Raw genomic sequence first — 14,367 nt, 5'->3', positions numbered from 1 at the left:
GCGAGAGTGTGTATATTAGCCAGCTAATAGTTTACTGATGCATCTTTTCTTTTGTTGAAACTCTCAGTCGTGAGGGGTTCTTTTGGTCGCTCACTCCTCTTGTAATATCGCCGATTGAATATGTTCTCGTGCCGGTATTCCGAGATGGTGAGAAACGAAGAGATGAGGTTGATGAGCAGGTTTCGTCTACGGCGGATCAACCAGTTGGCCGAACAAACTCTCCCACAGGTGGGAAGAAAAGAGAAACGTTGTGGGGTGGGAGAGTTCCTGGCTCCTCTTGGTGGAGTGCAGCTTGGGCTACTAAGAGCAGAGGTGTAGTAATGGGCAAGGAATGTGTAAGTGAGCTGCAGGCGGCGGAATCAAGTTGCTAAAACGGGCATTTTAGTGTCATCTGCAGCGGCCGTTGACTTTTAATCACGGGTTTGATAGTTTGTTATTGCTCTGTGGATGAAGCAGCAGATGGAGGCTCTTGTAGCCGGCTTCGGTTTCAAAAGTCGAGGTGCCACCACGAGCCCCAAGTTTCATGACAAACAAACAATGAGTCTACAATCCTTCCGTTCCTCAATCGCCATAGTATATGTCTCTCTATACAAGGCTTTGCGTCAGAGCATCTCAAGTCCAGCATCTCCAATCCCAAACCTCCGCCTCAGCATCAAACACCACCCCATCTCAGCTCGAACCCCTCGCCCCTCCAAATATCCACCACCATAAACTTGCTCAAATGCTCTCAGATGGGCTCAGATGGGTAGCCTGATGGCCTCTGATTCGCCGGCCGCGCTGCTAGTCCCTGTCCTGGCTCCCCCGCCATTCGGAATCCGGAAATCAGCCCGTGGATTTAATTGGAGAAGAGACGTTAGAACGAGGCTAAAGTGGCGGCGAGTAGGAGTTTTTTTTTTTGCAGGGCTATATGGTGTTTGGTATGCTTAACCTAATTGCTCCTTGGTAGTTCCCGGGCGCTTTGACGCTGGCGGACGAACTGGTTGATGGATGCTACGCTGCGCTGGGACGTTGGATCGGGATGCTGCTGTACAGGAAGTGATGATGGCAACGACATGCCAATTGACATGAGATGTGTTGCAGACAGGTAATTGAATTGACTCAATCAATCAATGGTCCTCAAACAGACTTGACTCTAGTTTGCTCCCAGCTGTAGTGTTGGTCCTCCGTACAACCCGATGGACCGATATCTTGCTCAACCCCAAGCTACCGTTTCAACGCCGTTGCCCCCTTGCCGTAGCACCGTCTCCTCTCCTCCCCCAAATGGGTTCAGTATCAGTGGTGCCACGTCCCTATCTGGATGAGCTGGTGGAGCGTGCTGTGCTCTGTAGAGGGGAACAGTTGCTCTGTGCTCTCCAACTGCAGTCGGTGTATGAATAAATACAGCTGGCAGCCTCGCCAAGCCTTTTCTCTCTTCTCCCTCCAACTTCACTTCTCTCCAACCTCCATCTGTCACCACTACATTTCCTCTTCAACTTCACCTCCACCGCCAAAATGCGTGTCTCAGCCATCCTCCCCGCCGTCCTCTCCCTCGCCTCCGTCTCCTCGGCGCACTTCCTCATGAACTACCCCGACTCCATCGGCTTCGACGACGATAAAGAAGGCACTGCCCCTTGCGGCGGCTTCACGCCCGACATTTCGTCCGGCTCCAAGCAGCTCGTCGACTTCCACGTCGGCGGCGACTCGCTGGCCATGCGCGCCACCCACAACCAGGTCACTTGGCTGTTCCGCGTCACTCTCGACGGCACTGCGCAGTCGGGCTGGAAGCAAATCTTCCCCATTGTCCAGCAGAGCGGCCTGGGTGACTTTTGCGAGCCGCAGATCACGCTGCCGTCGAGCTATGCCGGCAAGAAGGGCGTCATTAGCGTTGTGACGGATGCGCCAGACGGTCTGCTGTACCAGGTATGTCGGGAACAAAAGCCCCTGAAATAAATACACAGTTTCTAATTTCAATAGTGCGTTGCTGCCAACTTCGTCTCGGGCTCCGTCGACCCCCCCTCGGCCTGCAAAAACGCCTCCATCACCGCCAGCTTCACCACCGACTCCAAGCTCAGCGCCCTCGTCTCCGGCAGCGTCTCCGGCTCGGGCAGCTCCTCCAACAGCACCAGCGGAGGATCCTCCTCTACGCCCTCCAGCACCCAGAGCAGTGCCGCTGCTGCCACCTCCTCGGGCAACGCTGCGCCCGGCCAGCTCGCTGCCTGGTCAGTCTCTGCCTTTGGCCTGGGCAGTGCTTTGACCGCCGTGTCCATGGTTCTTGCTGGTGGCGCTTTGATGATTTAAGGACGTATAAAAAGCGAGATGTTTGTGGCATTTAAAATTTGATTTTTTTCGTTGTTATGAGGCGACGTATAAAAAAGTTTCGACTCAGGGTACATATTGGGAACAGGCAAAACTGAATAATGATATTTTCTTAATGAGACATGGTTTTTGAATCGAGACTTACTGTGATTCGATGTTGCTGAGTTGGATTCAGTGCGTGTGTCGTTGCATGTTTATACATGGCTTGGTTTCATATTGAGTACCAACTTGCTAACCACTGTCGCAGACGCAGCGAGACGTTTATTGAGGCTCATACAATTCATCATTCACCTTCATACTTCACCGTGAATTGATGTCGCTAATTCAGACTCAATTGCTTCTTTCTCTACCTTTTCCTACATGGCTTCATGTTACGCAAACTTGCTAACCACCATCGCAGTCACAACGAGATGTCGTCTGAGACTCACCACAAAAGTCATCGCTCACCACGTGCATCACCTCCAGCTTACGGAATCTGCAGAAACCGCTTCGCTCAATTCTTACTGTTCCCCCCCACACTGCTGCCTCGTCTCCACCCACACTGGGGACCCATTCGTCCACCGCCACCAACTCTGTTCCTGAACTCAACTCCAACCTCCGTGGTTGTACACATACAACCTCTGGCCGCGATACTTGCGCTTGAACATGGCCAATTGGCGTTGCACTGTTGACCTCGCGTGCTGGATCAGAGGTTGAATGCTTACGGATCAGTTTATACGGCAGAATCACTGTAATTGAGCCTGCGCAAGTATCAATGACCGCTGCTTCACTACATCCGCGACGTTGCAGCCAACGCGCCTACACGCTGCAAGCTTAACTTTCCATCTTTTATACTTCTCTTGATTTTATTCTCTGGCTATAGTTTCAATATCAAGCCTCATTCTCTATTTCGAAGCCTTCTGCGCCTATTTGCTTGACCCTCTGCTCCAATTAACTACTGGCTTGCCTAGCCTGCAACTTTACCTTAAAACTTTACCATGGACGAGATTCGCGTTGCTGCGGCCAGCAGCCACAAGATAGCATCGGACCTATTGTACCAGAATGCAGCCAGCCCAGAGTCAAATGCTTATGCAGAATATGTATCCTCCCATCTCCAGGATCCCGTCTTTCAAACCCCGAGCCTGGCAAACTGCTCCTCGGTGACAGTCATGAAAGACCTCGCCGTTACTTACGCGCTCACAGCGCTGTCTGCTGCCATATTCACGCTCTATGTCAGCAGACATACTTTTAAATCCCAGCTCCCTCTGTGGCTCAGGCCATTTGCCCAAGAACAGGCCCCCGATGGCCTCAAACGCAAATTCTGGTCCAGCTGGACGTATCCCCTAGTTGTCATCGGCGTTGCTGGACTGGTCCTCTCTTTGGTTCCCGTCATCATCCACCCTTCCTGCTATGACTATCTCTGGGAAATGGCCCCATGGGCTTTTGCCCTCCTCATCACCATCATAGAACGTCCGACAAAGACACCTCGGCTGCTGTTGATCCAGTATGTCTCTATCCTCGGCGCCAGCACATCTATCTACGCCATCCGCTTCCTAGACCGCACTCTCATTGCCATCGACTCCTTTCGACTTGCCAGAATGGCACTCTGTCTCGTATCCATCCTCGTCATCGGCTTCATGCCCATCCGCGAGCCGTCATGGGGCAGCGAGGACATTGGCCAGCCCGGCATCCAACCCTCGCACAACCTCCGCAGCCCCGAAGACGATCTCTGCCTCTTCAGCTTCTGGAGCATGAGCTGGGTTAACCCCTTGGCCAACGCATCTCGCAAACGAGAAATCACCGAAGAAGACGTCTGGCAGCTGCCCTTTGAGTTTCAGCACACGCGGCTGTACATGGCCTTTCGAGAGCTCAAGGGCAAACTCCTCCTCTGTCTGATCGAAGCTAACGGCTTGGATCTGTCAATCGCCACGTCGCTTGCTGTTGCCGAGAGGGTTGCTGAGGTGTCCAACATTCGTCTGACCAGCAAGCTTTATGGCGCTCTGGATTCGAGCAACCCCGTTGATGCAACTTTTTGGTGTGGCGTGATGCTGCTTCTTGATGTGTTTCGCCAGTTGTGCAAGACGACGTCTGGTTGGTATTCTCGCAAATCGTATGAACGGTCTCGCGGAGAAGCTTTTATCGCTCTTTTTGGCAAACTCCTGACGCGGGCTGTTCCCGGCTCTGATGTTACTGAAAAAGGACCCGATGACGAACTCCCACAAGCTTCTAATGGAAAATCACAAACCTTTTTCGGAAGAATGTTTGGCAAATCGTCTTCTTCGAAACAGAAGCTTTTAACTGCCTCTGCTCCGGCTTCCAATGCCAAGGTCGTCAACCTAGTTCGAGGCGACACATACGAAATCTCCCAGCGATTCTGGGACTTTTCCAAGTTCGTCTCCCAGCCCATCAAGGTCATCGTCACCATGTACTACCTCATCGACATCATGGGCTGGCCCTCCGCCATTGGCTTTGCCCTCATGATTGTCTTCCTCGCCATCAACTCGGCGCTTGTTCGCAAGCTGATCAAACTCGAACGCCAACGAACTGCCTTTTCCGACAAGCGCGCGCAGGCAGTCTCTCACTTTGTCGAGGCCAGTCGCCCGTTGAAGCTTAATGGCTGGACGTCCTCGTGGAGTGCTAGAATCATGAAATTCCGAGCACTGGAAATGGCTAAGCGTCTGAATATTGCTCATGTTACTGCTGGTATATCCACCGTGAGCGTGACTGGAGGGACTTCCTATCCACTTGCCAGTATCGCCCTGTACACCCTCATTCTGAAACAGGGTCTGCCAAACGACGTCATCTGGCCCTCGCTCCAACTCTTCTCTCAGCTGGAAATGAGTGTCAAGGAAGCATTCGATCTCATCTCTGCGTACTGGAAATCAACCATCCCCATCGAACGTGTAAACAAGTATATGAGCGAGCCCGACAGAGACGACATCTCCAACAGCCCCAGCAACGCCACAGACATTGAATTCCGCGACGCTTGCTTCTCCTGGCCTTCAACCGAAAAACTCATTCTCAGAGATCTCAATCTGAAATTCAGCAAGGGCCTTACCGTCATCCGAGGCAAAGTCGGTTCCGGCAAATCCAGCCTCCTTCTCGCCGCCCTCAACGAAATGGAACTTCACGAAGGCGACCTCATCCGACCCGACGTCCCAGTAGCATACTGCCAGCAACTCCCATGGCTACAGAACAAGACCATTCGAGAAAACATCATCTTTCACCAGTCCTTTGACGCTGCTAGATACCGCCAGGTCCTTCACGCATGTGCCCTTTTGCCCGATCTTGCCTCGCTACCTGATGGGGACCAGACAAAGCTCGAAGAAGGCGGCATCGGACTCTCTGGTGGCCAAAAGGCTCGCGTGGCCCTTGCTCGAGCTGTGTATAGCCACTGCAAGATTCTTCTCCTGGACGACCCGCTTGCTGCTTTGGACCACGATACCGCCTCTGCCATTGTTCGCCGCTTTCTTCAGGGCTCCCTCGCACAAGGCCGCACGATTGTCATGGTCACGCACAGAGACGATCTTGTCCTCCGCATTGCCGACCAGGTGATTGACTTGAATGACGGCGAAGCAACTGTCCTTTCGACCCAGGAAATCAAAGATGAACTTGAGCACCCGTATCACGAATCCGGAAAGACGACCCACGACGACACCGAGGCATCTCATGAAATCCACGCAGAGGACATTGCCGCGCTCAAGGACGCCCCCGAAGAGCCGTCCAAAACAGGAAGCGTATCGCTCAGTGTCTATCTCGAATACATGAAAGCCGGCGGCTGGCACCTCTGGGTCCTCCTCGCCATCGCATACGGCCTGTCTCGCTTCCTCGACATCTCACGAGCCCGACTTCTCGAAGCATGGGGCGCCAACTCCGTCGGCAACGGCATGACAAGCTCCTACTGGGGGCTTCCCAGCCCGGAGACTCGTCCCCAGGCCTGGATCCTGGTACTCTCCAGCCTCTCGGCAGGACAGATCCTGGCGTACGCCGTTGCGCAGCTGCTGCTGGCGAGAATCAGCGTCAAGGCCGCGCAGGGCCTCTTCAAAGCCGCCATCGACAAGGTCAGTCGGGCGACGTTCCGCTACCACGACACGACGCCGACGGGCCAGCTTAAGAACCGCCTCATCGCCGACATGGGCATGGTGGACGGCGGCATCGTCGCGCCGCTGGAGTCGTTCGTCTTCAACCTGATTGCGCTGGTCATGAGCCTCATCGCCATCGCCACACACCAGCCGCTGCTGCTCATCATCCTCGCCGCGGTGGCCGTCGCGTTTGTGTACTTCTTCCGCATCTACGTGCCCGTCTCGCGCTGCCTGCGCCGCATGGAGATGCGCTACCTGACGCCCATCATCGCCAACATCGGCGTCATGCAGGACGGCCTGGTGACGATCCGCGCACTGCGGGTCGAGCAGCGCTTCCAGGACCGCCACCTCGACGCCGTGGACGATTTCCAGAAGCAGGACCACTTCTTCTGGAGCATGGCCTTCTGGCTGGACCTGCGGCTCAGCTTCAGCTCCATCGCCACGCGAACCGCGCTGATCCTGTTCATGGTGTGGCGCCGCATGCCGGCGAGCGCGATTGGTTTCGTCCTGACGCAGACGAGCATCGCCATGGCGGCGGTGCAGCAGCTGTGCGAGCGGTTCGCGCAGTTGCAGCTGGACGCCGTGTCCCTGGAGCGCGTCAACATGCTCAAGGAGATCCCCGAGGAGCCCCAAGGCGACCAGGACCCTCCTGAGGACTGGCCGCGGCCCTGCGACGACGTCAAGTTTGAGCACTTCTCGTTCAAGTACGACGCCCATCTGCCGTCGGTCCTCGACAAGGTCTCCTTCTCCATCCCCGGCGGCTCGACCTGCGCCGTCCTCGGACGGACCGGCTCCGGAAAGTCGACCATCGCCAACGCCCTCCTCATGACGCAGGCGCCAGCCCACGGGACTCTCAAGATTGGCAGCGTCGACGTCGCCCAGATGGACCGAACGGCCCTCCGCAACCGTGTCACTTTCATCCAGCAGGATCCGACGCTCTTCCCCGGCACGCTGCGCGACAACATCGACCCAGCGGGCGACTTCTCCGACGCGGCCTGCTCAAACGCCATCCACCGCGTCCTCGGCGCTTCATGGAGCCTAGACTCGCCTATTGACGCCGCGGGCAAGAATCTCAGCCAGGGCCAGCGGCAGCTCGTGGGGATTGCGCGGGCGGTGCTGCGACGGAGCGGGCTGGTGATTCTGGACGAGGCGACGGCGTCGATTGACCGGATGACGGCGGCGACGGTGCAGCGGATCCTGAGGGCGGAGTTGAAGGAGAGCACGGTGATTACGATTGCGCATAGACTGGAGGCTGTGGAGGATGCGACGTGGTGTTTGAGGTTGGAGGGGGGGAGGGTTGTGGAGTGTGGTCCTGCGGGGGATTTGGGAAGAACTCAGGGGGAAGAGTGAGTGGTGAGGAAAGAAGTATATTGTGTATACTTGTATTACGATTAATGGTTTGTGTATATGGACGATGTGATTTGGTTATACTTGGGAGTAGTATAGATATAGAGTGACAGCGTTGCTCCTAGCGAATTGTTTAGGATTTATGAGAAGATGTGTAGATGAAGAGTGATATCGTTTGACTTGACTGATGGCTGTGATATCTCGCTACAGTATTTCGCTTTTTGATCCATTAATCGCCATGTTGAGATGTCTTGTTAAGAGAGCTGTCCATCCTGGTTTCGTACTGGCCATGTATGACTATAAAGACCGAAAATAGAGAATCCTAACGTCATTGATGTATACTTTTCGGTGTTAAACTGTACTTTGTCATTTTTTTTACTAGACGAGACAGAAATATTAAGAATACAACACGAATTCGATATCGCTGCTTTTAACTGTATTGAGTGGTATTTAGGCCTATAAGTCGCACAGATAACTAATACTGTGATAGAGGATTGGCATATCCTATCATGGCCGGGCTAACATTCCTCTTCATTCCTTGTCTAAACGTCAATCTTGGTCAGTTGTACAAGGATATTGTCAGCATTAAGCTGCTTAACCAACTCCAAAAACTCCTTCTGCTTTCCAAACTGTTCATACTCCTAACACCACAATTAGCAAGCGCAAAAAAAAAAAACATCAAACATCCCGAGTCATAAATTACCTCTTTGCTCTTCCAGCCAATCAAGCCCAGAAACTCAGCCGCATCCTTCTCAATTCCGTTCGCATGGTACGTGGGTATTTTCTCCCCAAGCAGCTGCTCGATCTTCTTCCACGTCTCTTCCGTCCCGCTGGCGGCCTTGCCCTTGATAATCTGCGTGAGGCTCGAGGATAGACAGCTCGTCGATCGGTTTTCGGCCTGGAATAGTTGAGGGTTAGGCGGTGCTGCGACCAATGGCTTGACGATGTTGATGAAGCCCAGGAAGGCGTCTGAGGATGGGTAGAAGCCGTGGAAAGACTCTGCGTTCTCCCACTCTAATTGCACACACAATGTTAGCAGCATGTCCAGCAAATAGAACATCAAATCAAAAATGATATTTGAGCTTACCAAGAGAAAGTACACTTCTGTGTGTGCTTGGATCAACAGCTTGACCATTCTCCTCAAGAAGCGGCCCCCGTAAGAAATTCAAAAGGCCCGGAACTCCCTTGATAGTCGAAAATAGTGTGGGTGTGGCTGCTTGCAGAGTTGCCAGGGTCTCGGGGTCCAGCTTGAACACTGGGAATACGACTTCGGTGAGGGGCATTTTGGCGGTATTGTGATTCGACGAGATATACGATGTAGTTGACTTGTATCTTGGGAGACAATTGTAGCTCGACGGTAAATCTCACGGTGCTGTGTTGGCGAACAAGTGCTAAGAGATTGTATACTTTGCCTCTTTATTTAAAACATATGAAAGCGAGTGACCCATACATACCTATATATGCACAAGTCGGCAAGACTCTCGTGGCCGGCGGATTCCTCCAGACTCCGGATCCAGGATCCACTGGTGTCCGCGTTCCACTTCTTCCCGCGGCGATTGACATTGTACGTCCTATAAGCTGTCAAATCCTAACAGGGATGTCATGTCGGACTCGCTTGTGCTGCACGCAAAACTCCTTCAAGGGCTCTTTCGGCTCGCTTTGGTGTTTGGGTGTCAGAATGGCTCATCTGATGCTACTGTACATGAGGGCCCGTTGATCAACTATCAACTGGACTAAAGTGGTTAGCATACATAAGCCTAAGCCTTGTTGTAACCATACGCTTCTAACCCACCTTATGGCGTTGTAAGTGACCATAACTCTAGTCAACTCATCAACTAGATAGCTTTCATTCTTTTACAATAGTAGCCTAGGAGAATAAGAATGTCAAAGTAATAATGTGATATACCTCATCTCTCTACATTGTACAGATACTGTATCTTTTCTGCGAATACGTAAACTCGTCTACCTTGTTTGCGTTTCCACCCAAGTCTGCAAATGCAGTCATTGCATGCGTCTGCAGGAATACCTACACCCATTCCTACTTCAGGCTCCACTATAACTATAGCCATTTACTGCTTATTCCCTCATACAAGTACCGAATCGAAGCAACCAGATTGAGTTGCCGAACATGCTGTAAGCGTAGGTTAGCATACTGCTCAAGAGGTTACTTACAGCAAGGAGTTGTCCCATTTCTACAGCAATATGATTAGAGACATGATGGACATCGGATAGAACTGCTGAGATCCGGTACATACGGCCATGGTAGAGGTGGAGCAAGTACGTAATCCGCAAGTGCCGGTAATCCTCGTTATGATCCTTCGGCATCTCGCAGGAAATCCGTCTTCGGAGATTACTGTGAATACTTCCGATTCCATCGCTCGGACAAAGATGAGTTGGTGTATTTTCCGCGGTGTTAACGATTTAGTAATGTATCGGTAAGTTCTTGAAGAAATCCCAGGGTAACTCTTAGGGTCTTGAGCTGTCATTCAGTTCCCGCTCACCATTCCACCATTCCACCCTTAGAGCTGGAATACGACAGACTGATCTTGCGTCCCATTTCCAGGGTAGTCAAGATGGCACCTAACAGCTCGAGCAAACGGCTTGAGATAAGCCGGTGGAAACAATTCCCTGCAGCATTGAAGGTGCTCAATACAGCCAATAGAGCAATAGAGTCTTCTGCGCATTGATCTCTTCATCCAAGACTTGGACAGCCCAAGGCCGCCCGTCGATTACATGATTATTTTGCTATCCCCATGCTCGTAATGATAATTTATAAAACGTGTCTCTGAGCAAATATGCGGTGCTATGCAGCCAAACCGTGCCTCTCTAACGCCATGTGGCACATGCCTTCATTTCTATCAGAGTGGCTGTCATTAATCATTCGAGTGTCATCACCCATCATCCCAGTTTTGTGACCAATCCAAGATAGTACAACACTCCAACACACGTTTGTACCCTGGTTCCAATCCTCAGCAGCAGAAGAGAAGAGAAGATCAAAAACGAGGAGAGAAATTTAAACCAGGCTAGCCTCCCTCCAAGATTCTAGCCATACCTTCATCGGACCATATTACAATCAGTTATTCCTTTTCAAGTTCTATCCAAACAACAAACGCTGCACGCATTTTTCTTGTGGCTTATACTTCTTCCGTTTCGACGGCCTCGTAATCGCCTCGGGTTCTTATTCCGGTGATGCTCATAAGAGTAGGCGTCTCGTACATTGCTGTGTAGTCAACTTTACTGCCACCAAGCGATGCCTGTCCTGGTTCCCGCTGACCAAAGATGGGAGCTGAATCACACCAAAAGTCCTTGCAGTTGGTAACGCAGCCCCTGCTGTAGGGATTCTTCTTCTTGCGCTTGTTCTTGGCGGTAGCGGCGCCACGACCGGTAATAGTCTCAATAAAGGGATCGACGCCGAGGAGTTGACTCCACTGCTTGATGAGGCCGCCCTTGTGCTTGTGCCCGTGGCCATGGCTAGCGTGAGCACCACTTGGTGCAGGAGCTGTCACAGACGGATGGTTGGGGTCGAGCGGAGCGCCAGTAGATGTAAAGGCATTGGACAAAGACGTATTGGCGCGGATGCCCGTCATGTTCTCGTACGTAGTCATGGCACGAGCGACTTGAATGAACTGCGTAAAGACAAGCATAGAAACCCATGTAAGCTGAAGTGATGCCCAGATGGCGAGGCAAAGTGTGTAAGGATCTGCGTTTATAACTCGACAAGTATTAGGTCCGAAAAGAAAGCATGAATCCGGGGCTTCAGGGGTGATTTGAGCATAGTCTATAGAGCGAAGTGTCAGCGGGAAGATGTACCCAGGTTGGGAGATGTCCAGTCCTACAATAATATAGCAGCCAGTCATACAGGGGAATTCCGACAGTTAGGGAGATGAGGTAAAAGAAGAAATGGCGGTGGTTGTTGATGCCAACGCAGTTGTTGATCCATGGGCAGTGACTATTAGTTGTTAGCTCGCTTGCTTCTTGACATGAGTACTGGAGCCATCTTACTGGTCATGTTTGGCCACACATCGCTGGCAACGACGGCAGTGCTTGCTTCGAAGCGGCGTTCGAATCATACAGACGACGCAAAAGTTAGCATCATCGTATTTCCAGGACTTGAGAAGGTCGTCAATGACGGCTTTCTGCTCGGCAATGCCATTCATTTTAGGCACAAAGCCTGGGTCGTATCTCATGGAAGCGATATAGAAAAAGGCCGTCGTGCCAAAAGCAGCTCCGAAGGCGAGATTCAAAAGCGTATGCGAAGATCCACCCCACCATCCAATGGTGGACGGCAAAATGACCGTGAGCCAGCTAAAGCCAACCAGGAACAGCGACCCTGCAAAGATTCCAGCCATCCAGGGAGTTTTGTGAAATGATCGCATGTCGGACGGAGCATATTCAAGCACCTGCTTGGCAACATATAAGAGACCGTATGCCGCGCCCACCGCCAGGGGTAGGCCAAAGTATACGGCGCCGTGGGACAGGATCATCAGCGTTATCCAGACCATCAAAAAGGGCCACAAGAACATGAACTTGTTGATGAAAGCCTTCTTGTCCTTTAAGAAGTAGCTCGCACCCGGCCACGGAGGCACGGCGACATGTCCGTCCTGGTCATAGCCGCACTCCCGCAGCGCACGGTGCCAGGCCGGCGTGGTGTTGAGCTCGGTCGCGGTAAGGGCCGGCGTCTTGCCCGTGTCGGTCTTGGCAAAGCGGTCGGCGCCGTACTCAATCATCTTGAGGACGCAGGCGGCATTGCCCTTGACCAGGGCCCAGTGCAGCGGGGTGAAGCCCTGCTCGTCGGTGGCATGGACGTTGGCCCCCCATCGCAAGAAGATGTCCACCAGCTGCGGAAAGCCCTTGTAGGCCGCCCACATGAGCGCCGTGTGGCCGAAGCTGTCGAGGACGTCGACTGGGATGCCTTGATGGAGCAGCAGGACGATGAGCAGCACGTTGCCGTTGAATGTCGAGATGTGGAGGGTGTTGTAGCCCTGGGAATCGGTAATCAGAGGGTCGGCGCCGCGCTGGAGCAGCAGGTTGACGGTGTAGAAGTGGCATCGCTGGGCTGCCCACTGCAAAGGCGTCGCAATGGACTCGCCGCCCTTTCTGTTGAGCTCGGCGCCGTGCTCGATGAGAAATGCGCACATGGCATACTGGTTGTTGATGGCAGCCCACTGGAATACGTCAGTTATAGCTCTGGATTTGGATGTGTTATATCTTGATCGCAAGCATTGGCCATAGCTTGACTACAGCTGTAGGACTGCACTCACATGTAGCGGCGTGATGCCCTCGCCGTCGGTGTATGTGGCGTCGAACTCGCCCGACTCAAACAGCTTCTCCATGCCCGGAATGTCGCCAATGCGGGCCAGCTGCATGATGTCGTTCTCGGGCGCGGCCTCGTCCGCCGGCAGGCTGCCCATCTCCATCTCGCTGTTGAGCTTCGGCACGGCGGCTGCGGACTTGGACGACGGTTGCATTCGCAAAGGCGCGACCGCAGCGGTGGTGGATGAGGCGGCCGAAGAGTTCCTTGCGCGGGCTGGCGGCTTGTTACTACCCATGTAACGGCAATAACCAAAGAATCGAGAAGAGTTGCAAAGACGAGGAAGCGAGAGATGAAGAAACGAGAGAGTCGAGCCGAGCCGATCTGCACAGCCGCTGTTAGGCTCAAGGGCTGAGCCCGTCCGTACCTTGATTACGGATACGCAAAGAGGCCCTTTCGGCTGCAGAAGCGACAGAGGGAACAAAAAGACTAAACGGCCAGGGGCGGGCTCTCTCGGATTTGGCGGCTCGTTAGGCAAGGAAGATGACGAGACGGATCTAGAGATCGACGAGGGTGAGACTTGGTGGAGAGAGAAACGACGGGATCCAGATCAGAGACAAGATGCGATATCGATAACGGCCGCCGTATTACGCGATGCTAGTGGAGGGACTGAAGATGGCGCAGCACAGCCATGAAGTCGCTGAGATTTTAGTAAAAAGACAAAGAGTACGATGACTTGGAGTCAAAGAGAATAGATGGAAGAAATTAAGAAATTAAGAAAAAGCAAAGAGTGATACTTACAAGGGAGGGGCGAGAATTTGGCAGCAGGAAGGATCAATCGTTTGGGGCACAGCAAACGCATCCATGGATCAACTACTACCTATACAAGCATGCAATTGCCTGAAGGTGACGATCCAGGGGTTGAAATTGGGAGATTAGCGCTCCGTCACTAGGCCGTTTTAGTGGCTAGAGGCCTGGAGGGAGCCCATGCAGCGCTTAGCAATCTAGAGATGAACTAGATGAACACGATTTGGATGCTGTGGTGTATGGGATTCTAAGACTGGATTGCCCTGTATAGATGCGGTGCTGGTCCTATATATACGTACCCATGCATATACGCAATTGTGTATCTCCCATCTGTTCGAGTCTCGTCGCTAGTATTTGCTTTCCAAGACATTTCAGCTGAATGCCCTATCCATGCCAGCTGAAGACAAGGTCAATATCATAGCTGAGCACATGAGATGCCAGCCAGCAATTATAACAGCGTTCTGGTCGGAAATGGAGGGTATTTCTAATCATTGAGATTCTAAATGTTAAATGAAGAAAAACAATCAGAATGGAATGAAAGAAAACAATTAGAATGAAAGGAATTAATTCAGGTACTTCCACAACTTGCATCATCTCCTTCACCTG

At 52.5% G+C, this 14,367-nt stretch overlaps 4 protein-coding genes across 4 annotated transcripts; 2 read left to right on the top strand and 2 right to left on the bottom strand.

Annotated features, from left to right (window-relative positions):
• Positions 1-1,491: 1,491 nt before the first annotated feature.
• On the top strand, positions 1,492-2,277 carry TGAM01_v201373 (hypothetical protein; the record flags this gene model as incomplete). Its single annotated transcript, XM_018804734.1, has 2 exons — positions 1,492-1,899; positions 1,954-2,277. 2 exons carry the CDS (start codon positions 1,492-1,494, stop codon positions 2,275-2,277), a joined length of 732 nt encoding a protein of 243 aa, XP_018662002.1.
• A 995-nt stretch (positions 2,278-3,272) lies between these two features.
• On the top strand, positions 3,273-7,706 carry TGAM01_v201372 (hypothetical protein; the record flags this gene model as incomplete). Its single annotated transcript, XM_018804733.2, has 1 exon — positions 3,273-7,706. One exon carries the CDS (start codon positions 3,273-3,275, stop codon positions 7,704-7,706), a length of 4,434 nt encoding a protein of 1,477 aa, XP_018662001.2.
• A 539-nt stretch (positions 7,707-8,245) lies between these two features.
• Positions 8,246-8,986, bottom strand: TGAM01_v201371 (hypothetical protein; the record flags this gene model as incomplete). Its single annotated transcript, XM_018804732.1, has 3 exons — positions 8,246-8,344; positions 8,407-8,717; positions 8,791-8,986. The coding sequence occupies 3 exons, from the start codon at positions 8,984-8,986 to the stop codon at positions 8,246-8,248; spliced, it is 606 nt and encodes a 201-aa protein (XP_018662000.1).
• A 1,851-nt stretch (positions 8,987-10,837) lies between these two features.
• Positions 10,838-13,252, bottom strand: TGAM01_v201370 (palmitoyltransferase AKR1; the record flags this gene model as incomplete). Its single annotated transcript, XM_018804731.1, has 4 exons — positions 10,838-11,481; positions 11,540-11,652; positions 11,706-12,868; positions 12,965-13,252. 4 exons carry the CDS (start codon positions 13,250-13,252, stop codon positions 10,838-10,840), a joined length of 2,208 nt encoding a protein of 735 aa, XP_018661999.1.
• Positions 13,253-14,367: the final 1,115 nt, after the last annotated feature.

Source organism: Trichoderma gamsii (genome assembly GCF_001481775.2).
Source record: "Trichoderma gamsii strain T6085 chromosome Unknown Scaffold_3.2, whole genome shotgun sequence".
NCBI lineage: Eukaryota > Fungi > Ascomycota > Sordariomycetes > Hypocreales > Hypocreaceae > Trichoderma > Trichoderma gamsii.
This window is presented reverse-complemented; position numbering and strand designations above follow the sequence as displayed.